The sequence below is a fragment of the Euprymna scolopes genome, chromosome 9 (genome assembly GCF_053919585.1).
Source record: "Euprymna scolopes isolate OS-2025 chromosome 9, ASM5391958v1, whole genome shotgun sequence".
Taxonomy (NCBI): Eukaryota; Metazoa; Mollusca; class Cephalopoda; order Sepiida; family Sepiolidae; genus Euprymna; species Euprymna scolopes.
The window spans coordinates 150,743,435-150,768,628 of NC_136490.1; the positions used below are offsets into that span (position 1 = coordinate 150,743,435).

Genomic DNA, 25,194 nt, shown 5'->3' on the forward strand with positions numbered 1-25,194 from the left:
CAGTTCAGGACCTATCTCTGTGTATGTTCATTCAATATGTGCGACTGATGGACAGAGCCTTTTTATGCTTAAACGGGCGTTAATAAAAGTGTGATTCGTATTTATTCCGAGTTATAAGCTCATAGAATGTCCATTAATCTTACCCAGATTATGACATTTTAAAAAACTGTTTCTTTATCTAAAGCATGTATTTGATATGACCTCCATTTATCTCTGTATTTCCTGAGGCATAACAAAAATTTGTTCATGCTATCCATGTTTAAATGATCCCTCTAACCCCCTTTATGAAGACTTCTTTCAAGTCTTTTTTTTTTAATCTGTGGTAGCTTTGGAACTCCATGTGTAATTCTAGCTTAACACTAAAGAAAAAGAATCTTGAGGCTAAGTTTTGAACTATGACGTGCCCACTCAAAATCAGTTTTGAAATTGATCACACAGCTTCTAAAGTTCTGAAGGCCCCCTTTTCATTACACTGAGATGTACGAGAGGCGCCGTTCTTGTTTCAGTATTACTCCACTGACCCTTGACCCTCATCCTATAATAATGAGTGTTCAAGCATCATTGTTTTAGTTTTTGGTATACTTCGACCTAGAATTTAACACTTGCCTCTCAGCCCATTAGCGGATATTATAACAATAATGCCAAATGAGGATATCTCCCAAAGCAAACCAAAGACATCTACATCAATAAGCTTCTTAAATATTAACTAGTTGTACTCATATGACAAAGTGCTGGGACCCTAAAATAATTTAACGCGATTAAGGCACTAGTATACAATTGGGAAACTGTACCGAAAGAATTGCAACCATTGTTCACACGAATTATGAAAATCAAGTTCAGGGAAAATGTTTAGACTTTGAGTCATGGATAAAATTCTGTTCAGCCAAAACTTGTATGTGTGACCTTGTAATGGTGTACACATTTACACACAGGATCAACACATTGTATGCATTACAAAGAACATAGGACAAGTAATAACTTGACTCCTTTTTTTTTTGTAACAACGACATTACTTTCCTCATTTTTCCACCATGCGTGACTTCTCATTATGGATGTCACCCACGTCTCTAACGTGATTGTCTTCTCTGAGATGCTTGTACTTTTGAATATCGTTTCAAACGTGTTGCATACGTTCTTTCTCTTTGTCCTTATAGTAACGGCATTTCAAATTTTGTATATGCATCTGCACATCTGCTACAACCTGAGAAAAAAATCCAAGGGGTCAGCTCGAAATTTTCAACTGGTATAAATGTCAGATGTATGCCAAGAAGAAAAGCTAAAAAGAGGTAGAGTGATTGGCACAAAAGCCGAGACTTGAGAGATAGGCTGAGGCAACCAGTGACCAATGAGATTGCATGTTGAGGCAAGAAGATTTCGTCTAGGTTATGCTGAGTGATCTTGCCTGAGCGAATTTGGGAGTCAAAAAGTTATCAAGGCTTGAAGGCCACTTGAGGGTAAAAGTTAAATACAGCAGTCATCGGGACAACTGTATAGCAATCGTTAGTAGTGGAAATTTGGTATAATTTGATTATTTAAGGGGACAGCTCAGCAAGAACTTGAAGTCGACCATGCTGTTGTCAGCTGGAAAGCAGGTTAGAGAAAGAGTTCCATGGGCGTTCAGTTCTAAGAAAGAAGCTTTTTTCATGGAATTCACGTTTAGATTTAGGCACAGATAAAGAGTCGGGGGAAATGTTGATAGTGGTTTTACCTAGACGATTGCTTTTTGTGAAAGTTTAGCGGGGGGGGGGCATAGATTGGAGCTCAGACGAGCACTTGCCATGAAAATAACAATAGAGCAGAGAGAGGCTCACAACGTCTCTTCTGTAGGAAAGAGGCTGCAAAGAGGAGAAAAGGACATCATCTACTAGGTTTTGAACTTTGTCAAGGCAGGATAGGGTGCTTTGAGCAGCTCCTGCCCATATGTGGCAACAGTAGTCCATCTTAGAACATAGTTGGTTCTTTTTTAATTTTGAAAGTTAGAAAGAAGAGTTCAGAGTAAATGTTGCATGACTAATACCTTCTAATTATTTCCTACATTTGAATTTTACTCATGACAAGAAACACTCATATATGAGTATTTAATTACCTGGAGATATTTATTAGATAAACGAAAAAATATATAATTTTGCATATATAAACATTGTCAAAACTACAGCTAGATATTTCTTTTTAAGTAATGTTTTCACTTTTCTCCATTATATCGATAGGCCTTGAAGTTGCAATAAACATATAACATCTTTTCTCTTATAAATTGAACAGCAGATTTATTTCTTTGATTAAACTTTAATTTTGATGTTCACATATTTTTTTTTTTGATGTGAACATAATACTTAGTACAAGTTAACAAGTTGTAATTTCTGTGAGAAGTGACTTCGACTTTTCTTTGAAAGACATCGTAATGATTGTGTTTCCCAACTGAATTAACGCACTATACACTCTAATTATCACTTATCAAAGCGTTTATTGGTCATTTGATTAGAGTGTTTGGGGCAGTCTCAAAAGGCAATTTCCAAGGCATTACCTCCTCCTTTTGGGAACAGTGATTTATTGCTGATTGCCCGACATGCTTTCACCAGTGTTGTGGTGTGTCCACCCTACGGATAATAATAAACGCTTCCACTTACTATAAAGACCGGGAAAATATGTCTCTCAGTGTTAGTTATGTACAAGTCCTGTGCAGTTTTCAGTCGGACTAAGAGATGATGGTTTAGTTGTTGACAACATAGACTAATGACCTCAGTGCTCAAAGTTCAAATCCAGTTTGTTCCACAGAAATCATTTTCACTTAATATGTTTGTCAACCTTCTCGTGGTCCCTCCCATAAGTTCCTGATGTCTTTCTAGAAAAAAAAAATTCAGACTAGAAAAATATCGGGGAAACCAATGATGATAGTCAGACTTTATTTGTTGTATTTATTTTTCTGTTTAATATATTTTGTTCCCACTAATTACTGAGTTTTATTTTTCTTCTGGACCTTTCCGGGGTCACAATAACTAAGAAATGACAACAGAGCCAATCGTGGCAAATTTTGAACATGTACAGTGTGCCCATTTCAAAGGAGCTGGATTTCTTTCTATAAACTGATATTGTGTCTAGCTTTTCCGATGTGAGTGTAGAACGAAAGGCAACAGCAATAGAAAGAATGAAAAGGTTTACCCATACAAAAAAATAATTTTTTTATAGACAAATTGTTAAGACAATGAAAGATAAAGAGTTTGTGAAGAATGAAAGATAATGATGTCCAAGGAACGTTCATGCGTTGTTTTTCCTGTAAGTAGAAAGTTGAGCAATTATGTTCATTTCAGCTGGCACCGTGTGCGTTTATGTGTGTAAATGGGATAGATATGAAGGTAACTTGAAACATCTCGAGGAAGATGCTATCAATTAGTTTTTCACAATTAAATTCATAAGAGTATTTTGTTGGTCTGTCACACTTAAGTTTGCAATAACCTTGTCATTGGTCTGTCATGATTACAGAAGTAAGCATGATAGACTAAATTAGAGTCGGTAAAAAAATTGTTAGAAAAGAATCAAATTCAAGCAAAAAATTGTAAGATTGAAACAGATTGTCAGAGGTGCCATATTGTCTTTTCATCTGAGATGAAAAAACGATCCCTTCCAATCATGTATGGCGAAATATGTATAGTGACCAGTGACCAGCTAAATCAAGTCGCTTATTATGTAAACAGAAGAATCTAAACAGCTGGAATCTATTAATTTCAGGAACAATGTGATTTTGTCACTGGTCACCCACGCAAACCTGTAGCACGTAAGAGACGTGGCTGTAATGTGTCGTTTTTACACACAAATCCATGGGACTATATTTTTATCTCTTTACATATAAAGACAGTAAACAGGTTGGAACGTTCTAGAAACATGTGGGCAGAGCAGGGAGATGGAGGAGTAAGAGGGAGAGCGTGATTGAGAGCTGACTTGTGATTGCACAAGCCAGGGAGAAAATGGATTTCAAATCTTGAGTCGTGAGAATTAGCTCCTGCCTATGATTGTAGCAAGTTTCGGCTGCTACAAAGTTTACGTAAACAACAATGGATGAATTTTTTCCCCCAGTATTTCGCTTTCATAAGGTTTTCTTTGTAACATCATGCTGACAAATACCTTCCCAGTCTCGGAGGATTTCTTCAGTCATTAAAAACTTCCAGCAACACCTTTAAAATCATGCAATATTCTTTTTCCACTTGAACTCTGGTCTTATAAAACATACACATCTCACCGCATTATTAATGGACCCTAATCTTTTTAATTTCACTGAACTGCTAATATGTTTATATTATTTCATTCAATTTAGGTAAACCAAATTACAATAAATCTACTCTTTCTGTCTGAAAAGGCATCGTCAGGTGACAATAAGCCTATATTCAATTCAATTTGAATCGTATAGGCTTATTGTCACATGACGATATATATATATATATATATATATATATATATATATATATATATATATATTGTTTTCTTTTAAATATAATTATCCATTGACACTCGCAAAAAAACCCCAATAAAATAACATATATATATATATATATATATATATATACATATATATATATATATATATATATATATATATATATATATATATATATATATATAAGAGTAGGTAGTAGTTTGCTTGAAGCATTGTTGGTAAAGAAATATATAGAATTTTTTTTTTTAAAGCCAAAGACAATGCAGGGAAAGACCGGAATTATGAAAGTAACGAAAGAAAAACAAACAAATGTAGACGGGTGTGCTTGAGTAGAGGAGTGTCTAGCCTTTATTCGTCTATCTTTCCTCACCTCAATGCCTTCCACTTTTGCCTTTTGAAAAAGAGAGGTCCCTTTCTCTCGAAATTAATCAAAGTTCCATACAACCCATGGACTTTACATACACCGGACATACCAGCAACTTGGTTATAAATAATAAAAATTCTATATATTTCTTTACCAACAATGCTTCAAGCAAACTACTACCTACTCTTATATATATATATATATATATATATATATATATATATATATATATATATATATATATATAGGGTGTCCCAAAAAGATGTATACACACTTTAAATAATTTAAAACGAGATGTTTATTTTTTTTTTGCAGATTAAACTCATCGATCTTAATGATGGCAGCCAGGCTAACCTTTGGAGAAGAAAAAAAAGTTATTGCGTAGAGAAATGTACACACACGCACAGACAGACACACAGACAGACACACAGACACATTCACGTTTATAGATATACTAGCATGGGTGCCTGGCGTTGCCCGGGTGTTTGGATGTGTATGCTGAGCAAAAAAAAAAAAAAAAGGGATCAATTTTTTTAACTTTGACCCCTATTATGTCCCCTTAACATTTATTGTTTTGGGCTCAAATCAAGTCATTAAGTTAGATCCATGACCAAGGAACCTATATTTAAAATTTCAAGTGTTTAGACCCAAAATTGTCGGAGGAGTTTGGTAGAGTTCTCAAAGGTTAAATCGTTGAACTTTGAGCCCTTAACAGCCAAATTTCTGGCCGAAAACTGATCACATAGATTTTTCCAAATTTCAGTACCCTGTATATCAAATTTCGAGTCTGCAGACTAAAAAAATTGACAGAGTTATTGCATAGGGAAATGTACACACACACAGACAGACAAACAGACACGTTCACTTTTATATATATATATATATACTAGCATGGGCGCCCGGCGTTGCCGGGGGATTTGGATGTGTATGTTAAGCAAAAAAAAAAAAAAAAAGTGGTAGTAGAAAGGCAGGCTCGAACCCGTACCGCAAAGGAGGAAAAGAACGAAGTAAAACCTAATGTTTATGCTGTTACGACCACCATCAAACCGGAAGCGACCTTTTTTTAAATTAAGGCTAGACAATCTAAAGGAGAGGATAACTTTCAAAAATATCGGCGATAAAAGTGAGTCCCCCCCCTGTAGAAAAGTGCCTAGTTGAAGGGGAAGATATTAATGTTTTTAGTCAATTTTTCGATATTTGTCGTATGAAAGATCGAACTTTAAAACGATACTGATCTTGGTAAAATCCGTCGCCTCTATTGAAAGTTTAAGGCCGACATGCAAACAGACATACATACATACATTTATATATTGGTAACTAAACATTTTCGACCCAAACTAATGAAAAAGCTTGCCCTTTATGTAAAATTTAAAATATTTAGACCAGAAATTGTCTGAGTAATTTGGAAGAGACCGCAGACGTCAATTTTTTTAAACTTTGACCTTTATTATGACCCCTTAACATTTATTGTTTTGGGCTCAAATCAAGTTATTAAGTTAGATCCATGTCCAAGGAACCTATATCTGAAATTTCAAGTGTGTAGACACAAAATTGTCGGAGGAGTTTGGTAGAGTTCTCAAAGGTCAAATTGTTGAACTTGGAGCCCTTAACAGCCAAATTTCTGGCCGAAAACCGATTACATCGATTTTCCCAAATCTCAGTACCCTGTATATCAAATTTCGAGTCTGTAGACTAAAAATTGACAGAGTTATTGCGTAGGGAAATGTACACACACACACACAGACACATAGATACACAGATACACACACAGACACTTTCACTTTTATATATATATATATATATATATATATAGATATATATATATATAAAGTGATCGTGTTTGTGTGTGTGTGTGTCTGTCTGTCTGTCTGTGTGTGTGTACATTTCCCTATGCAATAACTCTGTCAATTTTTAGTCTACAGACTCGAAATTTGATATACAGGGTACTAAGATTTGGGAAAATCTGTGTGATCGGTTTTCGGCCAGAAATTTGGCTGTTAAGGGCTCAAAGTTCAACGATTTGACCTTTGAGAACTCTACCAAACTCCTCCGACAATTTTGGGTCTAAACAATTGAAATTTTAGATATAGATTCCTTGGTCATGAATTTAACTTAATAACTTGATTTGAGCCCAAAACAACAAATGTTAAGGGGTCATAATAGGGGTCAAAGTTAAAAAAATTGACCGTTTTTTTTTTTTTTTTGCTCAGCATACACCTCCAAACACCCGGGCAACGCCGGGCACCCATGCTAGTATATATATATATATATCCACATACAGTACTGTTTTGCTGTATCATAGCTCATCAGTGCAGCTAGACAGGCAACTACCTCAAGCCAGGATCAAAACTTGACCGCTTCTTCTTACCATTATGCTATTCGGCTGCTGCTGTGCGGGTAGTGAATTAACGATGTTTTGACATCGTCCAAATGCCTAAACTCGATTTGTTTACACAAAGAGCATTGCTTAATACGCTAATAGCAGTTTGTATATCACTTACCAATATGCTCAACCCAAGATAGGGGGCATTATAGTCATCCACATACAGTACTGTTTCGCTGTGTCACAGCTCATCAGTGCGGCTAGACAGGCAACTACCTCAAGCCAACTTCTTTCACTAAACAATAAATCTTTTTAGCCCAATTTTCTTATCTATACACAAAGATGCCCTAACATGGCCTCTACCAAGAGCAGGAACCATGCCACAAACGTATCCCAAACGGCGAGACTGAACTAAGGTGTGACAGATTGACAAACAGACGGACAGGGCACTGTGTAGAGATGTTTGGACGCATCTATGATACGATGCAATGATTGCATCAATGCAATTTGTGTATGTAGTATAGAAAATGCTATTTAATGGATGGGCCAATCGGTAGGCATATCATCTTGCATCTACACGCTGAAGTAAACAACAATATGCGGCATTTAACCGAGTTTATATTAGCAGGTCTATACAGCTGACTGGATGGCAGACATCTTCAACCTTGTAATAAGTTACAAGAAGGTACATGTCGGAAGTATTGTCGAGTTTGAAATGTTTCAACGCTTAGTTTGTTTTTGTTTTGGTTTTGTTTTGTTTTTGGGGTTTTTTTGGGGGGGGAGGGGGGTTCATACGAGACGCACAAATATAAGACAGCCGATATTCTCGTATCTATTAATAGTTTCGTAGCGCAAGCCACATATTTGAAACGAGAGAAGCAGACGATAATTTCGGCGATCAAGGGGATATTAATAGGCCTACCATGTCTGTAAGAAATAGTGATGGAAATGGTGGGTATACATGTCCACAGAGCTTAACTCCACCCGGCTGACATGGGTCTGGGAAGTGTATGCGGCGAGGATGGTGAGTTCAATGTTGGTATTAAGGAACTGGGGTATTTATCAGACTAGTCAACAAAACAAACAAGTGGTGAAAATAAATAAATAAACAACAAAAAAACATTACCAAAGGCAAGCTAAATTATTCTTCTACCTACTTGAATCAATTTTTTTTTTTTTTTTTTGCGTTTTAACTTACTTTAAAATGTTATTTTATATTAAAACAAAATTAATGAAGAGCCTGCCAAGTTTAAATGAATAAAAATGATGTCTTTACAGCCATTTAGAACCTCAATAATCGCTCAAAGATCGGAAATTAAACAAAACATTGTCACAAACATATCAAATAAATGTCATCGACAGTACAAAAATGTAATGTTAAACTAGTATTTTGTTTGATTTTCGATTTTTGAGCGAATATCAAGGTAATAGTGGCGGTAAGGACAGTCGCGTTTTTTTTTTTCAAATTTGATAGACTTCACACCCTTTTTCTTTTCAAGTAAAAAACACACACACTTAAAAATAGGTTAAAAAAAACAAGAAAACTTATCCAGATAGGTAGAAGATTATCTTAGTTTACCTTAATAACATTTATTTGCTGTATATTTATTTTTTCAACACTTTTTTTTTTTTTTTTTTTTGTTGGCTGTTCTAATAAATGTACAGGAACTGACAGGAGAGTAACGAGATTACCCCGTAGGTTAGAATAAGTGAGGGTGATACTACTTCTGACGAAAAGTATGCAAGGTCAAGTTTTGGGATTTCATTATAATGATGGAATTCGAGTGCAATAGTTTGGGATGTAAACACTAAATAAAAGTGATTTCTGAGTTATTATGCATCTATGAAAACAAATAAATGAGTGGCTACAAAAACAATAGACAAGTTAGAAAATGAATAAAAACGTCAAGCCAGTTTTAGAACTGGGCTCTTACTGGGAGAGGGCTCAGATCCCCCTCCCCACAGAGTAGCAACAAAATTAAATAAGCGATGAAAATTCCTTTTATGTTTTTCGAGTTTTCAATTATAAACCAGCCTTTCGAGGGAAAGATGTTTCCAAAAACGCTAAGAGAATTCTCCAACGGAAGAACATGTAAATGATTCCTAGTTGGCCTCATGTGACATGGATCCAGGAAATAAATGGAATTAATCATCGTACAAGATTCATCCAGGTGCATATGTAGAATAGAAAGTGAAACAACAACAACAATGACAACAATGACAACTTAACCATATAACTAGCTAAGAGGGAAGAGTCTACAACCTAAGACTAATAAACCTTATGAAGGTAAAGTAGTTAAAGTTAGAGTTAGGCTAAAGAAGGTATTTTTAAGCTGTGAATTTCAATGCAGGTGAGCATAACAAAGAGCTGTAGAATAGGTGACCAATGAACGTCCATTTGTTCGTATGATGTTGGAGGTCACCAAAATGTAGAATAGAAAAACAAAGTCTTATTTTAACATTTAAAACAACTTTATTGAATCTACTAAGGTGTGACAGATTTATGCACGGACGAACAGAGCTTTGTGTAGAGATGCTTGGACGTATCTATGGTAAGAGGTATCCATTCAATCTATACTTGAAGCAAAGAAAATGCTATTTAATGGATGGACCAATTGGTGGGGTTAGGAAGAGATTGTTTCTAAAGAAAGGAAATGAATGTCCTGTTTGTAAAAAAAGAAAAAGTGCTAAAAAAGAAAAATTACTAAACAGACCAAGCTTAGAAATCAACAGCATTTGGGAGTCTCTAACTGTAGGAAGAAAAAATTGTATACCCTTAAAATTTTGGCGATGGAAGGAATATAATCCCTGTCGAACTTTATTAGAGTTACCTCCCCTTTGTCAATCAGTTTTTTCACACATACGAAATTGCAGTCAAAACAACAGAGACCAACTCCAAGAATATAAAAATATCTACGGAGCCAGTAACTTTTCTCCTTTCTTTTCCAAGACAACAACCAATATACCTGAAGATGGCCGAAGGACAAACCAACTGAAAAGTTGCAAAAATAACACTCAAGATGAGAACAATAGGCTAATATGAAATATAAAATAATATAAATAAAATAATATAAAATATCTATAATATAAAGCTGAATATCTCTGTGTGTATGTGTGTGTATGTGTGTGTGTGTGTGTGTGTGTGTGTGTGTGTGTGTGTGTGTGTGTGTGTGTGTGTGTGTGTGTGTGTGTGTGTGTGTGTGTCTGGTCACGAATAGGTTCCTATATGGTTGACTATTTTAAAAAACTGATTACATATAATGATAGAAGATGTATTAAAGCACAGGAATGGGTATGTTTGATCTGGCAGAACGGTGGTTCATTAAAATTGTGGGGTCTGCATACACGCCTGGTCCACAAAGTATGGAAATAAAAAATTTAAAAATTATAAAAAAAACGTTTACAAGTGTTTTTGATATAGATGTACATAAGAATACTTTGATAAGTATGTTTTAACTTAAATAGGGATGATATAATAAAATTGTGGGGTCTGCATTCACGCCTGCGCTCCATAGAATGGAAATAGGCACAAACTTTAATAAAGACTTCTCATATCTATCTGTGTAAGTATACTTTGATAATTATGTTTCAGATTGAACAGTTCAGGACCTATCAGGTTGGTGACTCTCTTTTGAACCTTGTCTAAGAGCGAGAGACTAGTGGCAGATGCACCAGCCCAAATATGACAACAATACACCATACATGGGCGAATGGTGGCCTTAGAGAAGTACAGGATACTTTCGGGCATTAGTAGCTTTCTATCATGGTAGAGAGAGTCTACCTTCTTGGCAGCAGTCCTGGCAATGCTCTCAATGTAATTGTTCCAATTCATGTTCCCTGTGAACATTAGGCCAAGGAGTTTAAAAGAAGTAATTTCAGATAATGAGTTTTGGGCCATTGTTTTTGGTGGTAGAGAAGGTTTCTTGTAATTATTGAAGGAAACAATTTACACCAATGAGCGCTGAGCTTAGAAACAAAACACAGATTCAAAATCATAAACCGTGAGCTGCCACTGCTGCTGCTGCTGGTTTGGTAGTCTGTAATCGTTGCGGCTGTTACGTATAGTCTTATATTGTAGAAATATTTCACTCTCAAAAACACAAGAAATAAAAAAAATACAAAAAGCAGATACAAACAACACAAAAGTTTTATATTTAGGTCAACAAAATTTAGAGATAATCTTGTAAAGAAACAGCAAAATATTCTGGGATTAAATATTTGCTCACGATGATAACATTTTGTTATTAAATTTGAATGCAGTGAATATAATATGTGGATACAATTGCTTTATCTAAATAAATGCAAAAGTTAGTCCCATTTCTTGCACTAAAGGTGAAATTAAAACGTCTTATTCCAAGTTAATTCAACTTTGCATAATATGTGCTACTATCGCTTGCTGTGGATTGTGGCAAAAGAACTGACCCATTAAATTATCGCCCCATTAGCCTCCTTCCACTTTTCGCCGAAATATTTGAGACAATAATTAACAAACCTCTAGTCCATCACCTTACAGATGCTAAACTTCTGACTGACTAACAATATGGATTTAGACAAGCCCGTTCAACAGCAGACATCCTAACTGTAATCTCAGAACATATATACCAGTCACTGAACAAATCGGGGGAGGGTAGAGCGGTAGCTCAAGATATATCTAAGGCTTTTGACAGGGTATGGCATGAAGGTCTTCTCAGGAAAATCAGATCATATGGTATCACTGGAAGACTACATGACATAATTAAATCCTTCTTAGATAAGAGAAAAATCCACGTTTTCCTCAACGGTCGTACATCTAAACAATACGATATCAATGCGGGAGTGCCTCGGGGTCTATCCTGGGACCTCTGTTATTCCTAATATTCATAAATGACCACCCTGACAAAATTGCCTGTGAGATGGGTATATCTTTATCTGAGAGTCCATCTTTCAAACTCCTTGGCCTAACGTTCACAGGAAACATGAGTTAGAACAATTACATTGAAGGCATTGCCAGGGCCGCTGCAAGAAAGGTGGGCTCTCTCTACCGTGCTAGAAAACTACTAACATCCGAAAGTATCCTGTACCTCTATAAGGCCACCATTCGCCCATGTATGGAGTATTGCTTCCACATCTGGGCTGGTGCATCTGCTACTAATCTCTCGCTCCTTGACAAGGTTCAAAAGAGAGTCGCAAACCTGATAGACCCTGAACTGGCATCTAAGCTTCAGCCTCTGTCCCATCGACGAAATGTTGCATCCCTCTGCCTTTTCTACAAGTATTTTAGTGGTGAATGCTCTGACAAACTGCAATCACTTGTGCCCCCACAACGTGAGCACCCTCGACAAACCCGACAGGCTGCTAAATCCCACCCCCACACTGTAGAGATCCCAAGATGTAAAAGATCTTTTTACTCCAGTAGTTTCTTCCCCAGAACCGCTAGACTCTGGAATTCCATTCCAGGTCCCTGCTTCCCCAACAGTACTGACGTGCAGAAGTTCAAGTGTAACGTGAACCGACATCTTGCTGCCCAAATCCCTACATAGTACCCCAGTAGTTGTTACCCCTGATAGTAGCCCCCTACATCAAAGTGGCAATTTGCCTTGTTTGGGGTGAAAATGTAATAAAAAAAAAAAAAAAAAAAAATATGCTGACGACACCACACTCTATAACAGACACGACAGGAAAATAAATGAACACATATCTAAAGAAATAGCAGAAGCACTAGAGGATGACCTCCGATCAGTAGTGGAATGGGGACATAAATGGATGGTCACATTCAATGCTGCCAAGACTAAACTCGTTTCCTTCAATAATTACAAGAAACCTTCTCTACCACCAATAGCAATGGCTAATGACTCTTTATCTGAAAGTACATCCTTTAAACTCCTCAGCCCAACGCTCTCAGGAAACATGAGTTGGAACAATTACATCAAGAGTATCGCCAGGACCGTTGCGAAGAAGGTAGGTTCTCTCTACCGTGCTAGAAAGATACTAACGCCCGAAAGTATCCCATACCTCTATAAGGCCACCATTCGCCCATGTATGGAGTATTGTTGTCATATTTGGGCTGGTGCATCTATCACTAGTCTCTCGCTCTTAGACAAGGTTCAAAAGAGAGTTGCCAATCTGATAGGTTTTGAACTGGCATCTAAACTTCAGCCCCTGTCCCATCGGCGAAATGTTGCATCCCTCTGCCTGTTCTACAAGTATTTTAACGGTGAATGCTCTGATGAACTGCAAGCACTTGTGCCCCCTCGATGTAAATACCCCCAACAAACCCGACAAGCAGCTAAATCCCACCCCTACACAGTAGAGATCCCTAGATGTAAGAGAGCCTTCTACTCCAGTAGTTTCTTCCCCAGGACAGCTAGACTTTGGAATTCCCTGCTGGGTCCCTGCTTCCCCAACTGTACTGACATGCAGAAGTTCAAGTGCAATGTGAACCGACATCTTGCTGCCCAACTCCCTACACAGTACCCCTGATGCCTATATCCCTGATAGTAGCCCCCTACAACAAAGTGACAATATGCCTTGTTTGGGATGAAAATGTAATTAAAAAAATAACATTCCATTAAAATATTTGTAAAACAAGCAGAGATGCAACATTGTAGCGATGAGGCAGGGGTTGACAAAGTGGGACCTATTAGATTGAAAACTCTTTTTTGAGCCCTATCCAATAGGGAGAGACTAGTGGTAGATGCAACAATACTTCATGCATGAGCGAATAGCGGACAGACGCCACGCTAAATGATCTGAAAATCACCCCTGCTCAGGTGCATGCTATCATAAAAAACCTTGACACTTCAAAAGCATGTGGACCCGATCTCATCCCAGCTGTGCTATTAAAAAAATGCTCAGCTGAAGTAGCTCCAGTTCTCTCCAAACTCTACAACAAATGCCTTAATGAAGATTGCTTTCTGGGCTGTTGGAAAACTGCTTCTGTTGTACCAGTATTCAAGAATTCTGGCGAAAGGACTGACCCATTAAATTATCGCCCCATTAGCCTCCTTCCACTTTTTGCCAAAATATTTGAGACCTTAATTAACCATGCTCTAGTCCATCACCTTACAGATGCTAAACGTCTGACTGACCAACAATATGGATTTAGATAAGCCCGTTCCACAGCAGACATCCTAACTGTAATCTCTAAATGTATATACCATTCACTGGACAAAGCAGGGGAGGGCAGAGCGGTAGCTCTAGATATATCTAAGGCTTTTGACAGGGTATGGCATGAGGGTCTCCTCAGGAAAATTAGATCATACGGTATCACTGGTAGAATACTTAACATAATTAAATTCTTCTTAGATAAGAGAAAAATCCAGGTTGTCCTCGACGGTCGTACATCTTAACAATATGATATAAATGTGGGAGCACGCCAGAGGTCTATCCTTGGACCGCTATTGTTCCTGATATTCATAAATGACCTCCCCGACAAAACTGCCTCTGAGATGGGTATATATGCTGATGACACTACACTCTATAACAGGCATGACAGGAAGACGAACGAACACATTTCTAAAGAAATGGCAGAAACACTAGAGGAAGACCTCCAATCTGTAGTGGAATGGGGACAAAAATGTTCAATGCCGCCAAGACTAAACTAGTTTCATTCAATAATTACAAGAAACCCTCTCTACCACCTATAGCAATGGCCAACGACTCTTTATCTGAGAGTACATCTTTCAAACTGCTTGGCCTAACGTTCACAGGAAACATGAGTTGGAACAATTACATTGAAGGCATTGCCAGGGCCGCTGCAAAAAAGGTGGGCTCTCTCTACTGTGCTAGACAACTACTAACACCCGAAAGTATCCTGTACCTCTATAAGGCCACCATTCGCCCATGTATGGAGTATTGCTGTCACATTTGGGCTGGTGCATCTGCTTCTAGTCTCTCGCTCCTTGACAAGGTTCAAAAGAGAGTCGCAGATCTGATAGGCCCTGAACTGGCATCTAAGCTTCAGCCTCTGTCCCATCGACGAAATGTTGCATCCCTCTGCCTGTTCTACAAGTATTTTAGTGGTGAATGCTCTGATGAACTGCAAGCACTTGTGCCCCCATGACGTGAGCACCCTCGACAAACCCGACAGGCTGCTAAATCCCACCCCCACACTGTAGAGATCCCTAGATGTAAAAGATCTTTCTACTCCAATAGTTTCTTCCCCAGAACCGCTAGACTCTGGAATTCCATTCCAGGTCCCTGCTTCCCCAACAGTACTGACGTGCAGAAGTTCAAGTGTAACGTGAACCGACATCTTGCTGCCCAAATCCCTACATAGTACCCCAGTAGTTGTTACCCCTGATAGTAGCCCCCTACACCAAAGTGGCAATTTGCCTTGTTTGGGGTGAAAATATAATAAAAAAAAATTTTTTTTTTTAAATAGTGGCCTTGTAGAGGTATAGGATACTCTTGAGTGTGAGTAGTCTTCTAGCATGACAGAGGGAACTCACCTTCTTTGAAACAGCCTTTGCAATATCGTCAAGGTTTTTGCTCCAGTTCATATTGCCTGTGAATGTTAGGCCAAGGAGTTTGAAGGAAGAATTCCCAGGTAGGGTATTATTTGTTATGGATATGGGTGGTTGAAGAGGCATCTTGTAATTGTTAAAAGAGGAACAACTTAGTCTTATTAGCGCTAAATGTTAAATGCATCCATTTGGAGGTCATTTTCTAACAATTCAGCCATTGCCTTAGATTTATACACATCTTTTCTTCCCTTGTGCATGTTATAGAGCATTGTATTATCAGGAAATATACCCATTTTGGACACAATATTATCAGGGAGGTCGTTTATGAACAATAGTCCAAAAACTTCAAACACCCAATTTTGTAAACAATCTGTCAAATCTAGGTAAATCAGCTCTGAAGTCGCCATGTTTTCTACATCACCGCTTTTTTTTTAATTGTACACATCTTCTCAAAAAGTCAAAGAAGGTCAGGTAATAGGCTCTCAAATGTGGCAAGCTCAGGTTCCTCGTCTCCCAAAATGCCCTTATCATTGTGACATAAATAGATGCACCATCTTTTTTATATATATATATATATATATAGTTCTTATGTATATGCGATAACAGTTACAAGATTAACTAATTTGCATATCGGTTTTTAAAAAGAACATTTTATTAATTAGGCATTTTCTTCTTTAAATCCAAAATTACAAATTTCACCACATTTAATCCCAGTTCATCAAAATCGGTAAGCCTGAAAACAGAATCTGAAATTTCCAAGAAGAATCCATACAAATTCTGAATAAATTTATTTGCTGATCGGAAATTGAACGGATTAGCGTTGAATGATGCCTCATGCGGGAACGTTGCAACAAAAAAGATTTCTGGCTTATAATTTCAATGATGTTATACCACCTTTAAAGGAATTTTCATAATTCAAAATCCGTTCACAATAGACTATCTAATTTAATCTGATCAGTCAGTTATATAAATCTAGTTCTTTCTACTAAGAGCGTCTCAAAGAGTGAAGAACTGTACAATTTGTTTTTTTGTTTTTTTTTATTTGCGAATTACTATCCTCATTTTTATAGTTGTTGTTCTACAATGTTTCAGCCAACTATTCTTCTGGCCTTCGTCAGGTGGCTTGTATATTTTATTTATTTATTTGCAGATTATTATCCTCATCTTTATCTCAAAGAATTCCTATAATTAAATAATATATTTACAATTTGCATTTTGCATAAAAAATGCTTGCTATTTGTTGGATGGTCTCACTTCCTTGTTTTTCATACAATTACGTTTATTGATTTATTTTTATACAATCAAAGGGAGGATTGAGAGGGGAAAATAAGAGAACAAAGCAAAAAAGAGATACAGTAAGAGAGAAGGAGATAGAGAGAAAGAAAGAGATGCAAAGAGAAGAAAGCAGAGAGGAAGTAAAAGAGAATGTTCTTACTATGACATCACAATGTATTCTGAGTTTATAAACACATTTGGTTTTGTAACCAAATAAGATAAATAATTCAAAGACCGAGAAAAAAAATGAGAGTCATGAAGGAGGAGAGGCTACACCCAGCTTTTCTTACAAAGAATATTTCAACCCCATCATTTTATATAAAAAGAACATTTTTTTTCTCGAGGGACGAGACTTAATATGTGACTTGTCAAGCCCTAAATAAACTTGAAACATGTGGAGTATATATGAGGGCATTGCTAAGGCTACTGCAAAAATGGTGAACTCTCTCTACTGTGCTAGAAAGTTACTTACGCCTGAGAATATCTTATACCTCTACAATGCCCCCATTCATCTATGCATGGAATATTGTTGCAACATTTTGGCTGGTGCATCTGCTACTAGTCTCTCCCTCTTAGACAGAGTTCAAAAGGGAGTTGGCAACCAAATAGGTCCTGCATTATCAGTTAGGCTTCAGCAACAAAAATGTTGCCTCTCTCTGCTTGTTTTACAAGTATTTTAATGGTGGATGCCCCAATGAACTACAAGCCAAGTCCTTGTGCCCCCTTGACATAAATACACCCGACAAAACCGACAAGCAGCAAAATCCCATGCCTACACACTAGAAATCCTGAGATGTAAAAAAGTCTTTTACTCTAATAGTTTCTTCCCTAGGACTGCTAAATTTTGGAATTCCCTCCCGGGTTCCTGTTTCCCTGACTGTATTGCCATGCAAAAGTTTAAGTGTAATATAAATAGACATTTTGCTGCTCAGCTCCCTACATAGTATCCCTACAAATTATGTCCCAGATAGTAGCCTCCTACATCAAAGTGGCACTGTGCCTTGTTTGGGATGAAAATGCAAAAAAAAAAAAGAAAATTGTAGGTGTGAAAATGGTCTATCATTGGTGCCAGATCAAAATATTTAGTCTTAGGACGACTGTAGTGACTGAACGAGATGCGATTTTGTTGATCACTAAAAGGCAAACGGCTTGAATACCTACTCTCTTTCTTTCTTTACTTCATTGGGATTTGCTCTCCTCTTCACTAACTTTTGTTTATTTTTAATTTTACTTTATCAAGCAAACGGTAGGAAGGAAAAAGAATACAGATGCTGAATAAAAATTAATGTTGGTTCGTTGGTTGGTTTTGTTTTACGGCATATCAACCCTTTTCAGGTTATTTAATGCCGAATCCAAAGATTTTGAAGAAAATTTTTTTAATAGAATATATTTGTTGTTTTCAAGTCGGTTTCTATTTAACCCATAGTTGGGACCCTAATAGGTACTACCACTCCGGGTCAGAGTGGACCTGGGAGCAATGGCAATTAAAGGGGTGGCTCCACACTCCCCAAAGCCCACAAGCCGGGGCCTCACCATCGGATATAGTTTAAGGTCATATCCAGGACCAAGAATAAAAATTAAATAAATCATATGATGCAATATATGATGAAGATAAAAATAAGACATAAATTTCTTCTTCTTTTTTTCATCTCAAACAAGGCATATTACCACTTGGATGTAAGAGACTACCGTTGGATAATGAGGGTCAGTGCACCTAAAACAAAAGAAAACCTAATTGAATTCTGATGCAAAGACCGCCTGGTGCTTGAACTCTGACACTGCATTAACACTAACTGGACAATGTGAGCGAAATAATGAAAACAGAATTTATGAATTGGAAATCACGATTCAAGAAAGAATGCAAACTAAACGTGAGTCTGAACAAAACAGTCAGTCTCTTCCCAGAAGAGAGACCATATTCACCAAATTTTGCCATCGTTATCTATGCATATGGAATAAATATTCACCTCTATGTAACACTACTATTTGGATAGTGTCTAACAGGGAACTGTGGGGAGTTGAACAACAGGTTATCCGTCCACATTACATTTATATTTTTGCAGGTTAGTGCAGCCAGGGAAGCAGAAAACAGGTAGGGAATTCCAAAGCCTAGCAGTCTGGAGGAAGAAACTATTAGAGTAGAAGGCTTTCTGGCATCTAGGGACATCAACAGTGAAGGGGTGGGATTTTGCTGCTTGTCAGGTTAGTCAGAAGTATGTCGATGGGGCATGAGTCCTACGAGTTTATCAGAGCACATTTCATTAAAGTACTTGTAAAACAGGCACAAGGCTACAACATTGTGGTAATGGGACAGAGGTTTTAGTTTGTCCAACAGTGAAGGATCTATTAGATTTGAGACTCTTTTTGGGACCTGGTCTAAAAATGAGAGATGTACCAGCCCAGATGTGGCAGCAATACTTTATGCACGGGTGAATTGTAGTTTTATAAAGATATAGGATACTCTTTGGTGTGAGTAATTTTCTAGCATGGTAAAGGGAACCCACCTTTTTGCGGCAACCTTGGCAATGTCCTCAATGTATTTGTTCCAATTTGTGTTACCTGTGAATATTACATCGATATCACCAGGTAATCTGTTGGTCGATTTTGTGTATAAAATTCTTGTTGGTATGATGAAAGTCATATGTGTTGTATAAATGCATAAAGATCTTTTTGACTTTTCTTGGTTAACGACATATTTATATCGCATTCCATTTGTTACATATCAGGGGCCCTACGTCGGTGGCGATTAAGTTAGGTAGTGTGAATTTTGATAGGGGTCGCACTGAGTGCATCGTAACCCAGATCTATGAAGCAGAATCTTTCCCAGGATTGAATGAAAGATGGGTGACGTAAAGTTGAAGCAGGAGATAAAGATGAAATGCTGTAGACAAAACGGAGAGATGTTAAAGAATAACATCACATTTTCGAGTGGAGGGAAAGCTAAGGTTTTTAAATGAGTCTCTCAGTGGAAGCCATGCAAACAAGACATGGCTAATAATGCAAAAATAATCTTATTGGAATGTTTCCTTAAGTCTCTGTCCATATGCATCACTTATTTCGTTAAGTTAGAAAGTTAAGTTTAAGAAGTAAATAACAAGTTAGATATTACTCTCTCTCTCTCTCTCTCTCTCTCTCTCTCTCTCTCTCTCTCTCTCTCTCTCTCCTGTGTAAATTCCCTCCAAATAAAACCATTTATGAAAGCTCTCAGTGAACGTCTCCTTGTGTTACTTTTTTCATAAAAAGAAGAGGAACACACATAAAAGACCCGCACGTATAAACACCTGCATGTCTGTATAAAAAACTTTTATTATATTTATGAAAACACTACCTGGCCGTCTGGCATTAACTGGTCGTTAAATATGTTTACATGTATTTTAATTTATGCAGATTTTTTTCTTTATTATTATAGAATCAATTCTCTATCGATTATTATATATTATATTATACCCAATATATAATTGCGATTTCGAAAGTAAAAAAAATTTGAATGCCATTAGCTAGAATTGAAACCAAAACATATAACGCTTCAGCTTTAGTCAATAATATTTGAGCCTTTGTTAGATGGATTAGAAGTAGTTAAAAATGAACAGACTTTAACGTATAAATGTATATATTTGCGCATGCGTACAAATAACTTGTTTAGTCGACTTACGCCTGCCAAGCTCCAATTTTTAAAAAATGTTGACCCCTTAGCAGGTACTTTTACCGGTTAAAACTCCAGAAAACAACAATACACAAAAAATGAAATTATTTGACCCACTTCTCACCGCTTTGCAACCTTGCGTCTCGAAGGAGATGCACTTTGAAAAAAATGGAGACAGACACACAGACATGACGAGTTTTATAAATTATTACACATTTGCTATTGCAATCGTGAACTATGGTTGGGTAAGGCATTATGAAGTTTGGATGAAAACAGATTCTGACATTTGTTTATTCAATATAAACAGAAAAAGACATTCCATGTTGGTGTCAACATATTACAAAAGATATATTATTTTAAAACTGATGAGCTTGGTGCAGTAGAAACGTCTTTAATAGTCTGTGTATCTTTGTTCTAGAAAAATAACATGATATCTATCTGCGGTGCTTATCCAGTTTTATCCAAATATTAGAAAATTATAATTCCACAAAATCTTTTTGGTGTACATATTATTACATCTCTGATCCGGTTTTGAGCATTTGAATTAACTTCAATCCCAGCACTCGGACTTGGGGTTAGTTTCACTCTGCTCTGGTAGGGAGTCCACAATCGGAAATGTGCCACCCAACTATATCCCATCAAATGTCAGAATAATGTGTGTGTGTGGGGGGGGGGAGATCCTTGTATGATACTAAGTTGGGTACAAACTAGGAGTGCCCCTCCTTTAGGGGAGCCTGCGGGGTTCCCACTTTCCGGCCTTGTGCCACATAATGCTGATGTGGGCAGCATTTAAATAAAAACTAAAGTACTTATATCCTTGTTAGAGCTTCCGTGTATACAGTTAAAGAATGGGGTAAGAATGACAGTTGTTTGGCAGGTTAGTAGAAAGCAGAAATAATCAACAAAGCAAGAAAAATGGGAAGGAGGACACGAAATCCAGAGAATTGAGTTTTATCATTTTTTGTTCCAGTTTTTATTTCTCTTTAGAACAATCAACAACTCAACAATGCTGCACCAAAACATGATATCAACGGAAAGAAATAAAAGAAGAATATATAATTTTGTATTAAATTAATTAATCCAATAAAAATAATGGTCTGGCGAACAAAATCAGATTTCTCCAGATTTGTCCAGTCAGCTGCAACTTGAACAAATCCAAAGACGTACGGTATCTCCCCCCCCACGCACACACACTCTGTGCCTTTGGCCGGAGTAGAGGTGGAAAGGAATCCTCAATGACTCACATACAAGCCTTCTTCATTTTGCACACACACTGATGTTTTAATCATTAGGCTATTTAGCTATATTTAAATTAATTGCGAGCGCTGTTCTTGGTACTTTTTTTTTAAAGACGTTACTGTCATCAAAGTACCCTGTCTGAAGCCAGAAGCTGTGCCACAGAGGTAATCTCTTTGCAGGAGGCATCCTGTGATCAAATCGATATTTTATTTTGATTTTAACCGAGAGGCCAAAGAGTTGGTAGGTATAGATTTCATTTTATTTGCGATATTTCTTTATCTTTTCCACTGAGCTCTTTAAGATGTGAAACGAACCACTTATATCGAACTACAGCTTGAGATAACCTAGTTATTCTGAATTCAAATCAAATGGTTTTAATTGGCTGTTAGATCGTTCTAAGCCAACCACACACATGCATACATTATATATATATATATATATATATATATATATATATATATATATATTCCATCGTCCAAAGTTTACTTGTATGCAAGTTTTTGTTTAATCGTCATATGATTAGAAAGGTTTCTTTCCAATCTTTTGTTACTTAAATCTTTCTGTATTTGTTTCCTTAGTCGTGTGAAATATTTACTTAAAGAAAATGTCCCTGCAAGACGAAGTACTAATAATGGAAGAAAATCTGAAGGTATTTTAATTAAAAAGATTTTTTTTTAATTATTATTATTATTAAAAAATGCTGGTTAAAGTTTGAAAACGATCTGGACTTAAATTTTAGCTCTGCTTTTTTTTCAATCATATTTAATGACGATTGTCTTTTGGGTGCTTATTTAGAATTCAATCTATTTAAAAAAAAAAAAAAAATTGTAGAAAAAGTATTTATGATGTACATACTCGTCATGGAATGAAAATGCCATATTCTAAAAATCACATAAATTGATCAAGTAGTTTTTTTATATAGAAAATCATTGTTTACGATTTTTATCAATTTTAATAATAAATTGTAGCTATTATAAGGCTGATTTTCAACTCAAAGCTTTGAGGTATTTCCATTAATCCATAATAATATTGATATTTGTATGAATATTTTTGTAGATTTATGGAAACATCAGTTTTTTGGCGAATGCTATTTTTCAATTTTTTGTTTTAGTCTCTTTAAACTGCAGAGTAGGACAAGAAAACTACATTAAACAAATGTATGTTAGCATAGACATTTTGTTTGAACATGTTGGAATAGAATTTGAGACCATATAAAAAAATGTTTGGCGTGTTTTCTGTTTTATTTATTTATATTTTTAGAAGACTGCATGTTATCAAATTAGGGTTACTAATTTTTAGTGTATTAAAAGTAGATGGGCAGGTTATCTCAATATTCTATAAGAATTTTTCACTTAGTGATACAAGCACCAAGTGAAAGATTGTTTCAGCAATCTGCCTCACTAAAGATAGGTCAAGAAGATGTCAAGATGAAGAAGGTATTTGATAGAGTTAGCCGTGTTTGGACGTATCTGACTAGAATTCAATATTGAATAAGAAAAGGGTCACCATTTTCCATGGAAAACACCAACATTTCCAACAAATCAACTTTATTCAAAGGAAACACTAGAACATAAAAGAGATGCAAAATGTCTTTTCTTAAAAACAGAATGTGGTATTGTGGAGTTGGCACCAACTCTCTGAATACAAATTCAAAGTTGAGTCTTTGGGGTTTCCGAAATTTTGGAGAGGGTTTTATTTTTGGTGTTTTGATCTGGGCATGATATTTTATATATGTTTGAAATGGAAGTTTACAGCAATAGAAAAAACATAGAATGTTTGTGAATATTTTTAGAGTTCTTGTAAAAACAACAGAGTTTCATTAGCTGAGATATTGAAGTTTTAATCAATTAATTAACAGCCGTGAGTTACATGTGTTGGAAAATTCAAAACTTTTCTGCTCAATTAAATAAATTATAATTTATTAAAAGTTGTTTATAAGCGTCAATGTTCATTTTATTTTGTATTAGCAAGAGAGTTCAGTGAAAAAGATTGCAAATATTTTAATGAATAAAGTTTATAAAGATTGGCAGACGACAATAAGTCAATAGGTTGTGTGTTTGTTAATGATTGTATGTGTGTGAGTGGAGAAATGTTTCAGAGAGAAGCATCCACAGAGGAGCGCCCAGCGACACTGATTTGTAGACTCAGGTCAACTTAGTTCCAGTGGTTTATATTGAAGAAAAATTTGGCTTTTTAAAAAATTAGGTAGCTCCCAAAAAGATCATTTCAAATAAATTCAGAAAGTTTTTTGATTGGCCCAAAATGTAATTATTTGTTTTATTCAGGATAGTGTATGCACAGACGATATGCGCACAAATGCGTTTACGCATTTTGATTTTGTACATCGATGTGTAAACATCGACATCTACAAGTCTGCATAGAGATGTCCTCTCTCTACATGGTTATATAAGTCTAGGCATTATCATGCTTGTGCCAAGCCTAATCATAACTCAACATTATGCAAGATATTGTATGTACATTGTCATGTGAGAATATTTTCCTCATAAAAGTATTAAGATATTCCAATTTCTTAAAAATATATAATTATTACTATTAAAAACATTACATTCAAATTAGAATATAAAAATGTTCTTTTTTAAGAGGTTTTGGAGAGAAATTTTAAAAATGAGCTTCTGGAATGTTGGAGTGTTTCATTTAGAGCATTTCTGGAACTTTCCATTCGCCAAAACTATACAAAGAATGCTGATAGCGTCAACTAGTTAGTAAGTCAGTTTGAGTCATTTGAGTCCTTACGCCGCTCCAGGTTGTCAGATGCTGACTAGATTAATACGGGCCAGTATTTCCTGGGCTCCAAATTTGGTCAAAAGGAATCTTACAAAAAATATTAATTACAAGCACCCTCAAACAAAAACTGGGCATTTGGTAATTATAAAGATTTTCTGACCTTCTCTCTGACCAAAGAAATATTGTTGTTAATTCTCAATAACTCAATTTTCTTTTCAACGTAAGCTAAACTGAATTAAGGACTTGCTTATCTCCCTTGGATCATTTGTAAATATTTTTGTTTCTCTGTTTTTATGTACAACAAATACTTTTTATTTTTCTTTAAATTCCGAGTTTTAATTTTTTAATTCTTTTTATTTATGTTGCATGTTTAATACCCCTACACTCAAGAACGTAACATACATGCAAACAAATAATATCTGCCTATGCAAATTGAAATTGTAATGAACACAATAAGATGGGAGACAGGGGAGGATTACCGCCTTTCCTGCTCTTTTCTTTTAGTTTTACTTTAACTCTTTCTTTCTTTTTCTTTTTAACTCTTTCTTTGTTTTTCTTTCCTTTTCTTTCATTCCATGCTTAAAATAAAAGTGGAAATGAGACATTTATAAACACTGTCTACAACTACCCCCATAACCAAGATCACATGACCTATTCACAATTAAAAAGTAATTTAGTTCTAATTCATTAATTTAAACACTGGTACTTATACAGAATACGGACTGTGCTGAAATA

General features: G+C 36.1%; 1 protein-coding gene across 2 annotated transcripts in view; it reads left to right on the forward strand.

The window, feature by feature from the left end:
- The first annotated feature begins 22,303 nt into the window (after positions 1-22,303).
- The window catches only part of LOC145284912 (ragulator complex protein LAMTOR2-like), a 38,738-nt gene continuing 35,847 nt past the window's right edge, over positions 22,304-25,194 (forward strand). Inside the window, exon 1 of one of the 2 annotated variants that reach the window (XM_080133993.1) lies at positions 22,304-22,363. In XM_080133993.1, coding sequence (XP_079990119.1) covers positions 22,319-22,363 — 45 coding nt within the window. In that variant the 5' untranslated portion in view covers positions 22,304-22,318. Of the gene's footprint in view, positions 22,364-24,471; positions 24,598-25,194 lie in introns of those variants that run through there. The other variant, XM_080133992.1, reaches the window with a different exon arrangement.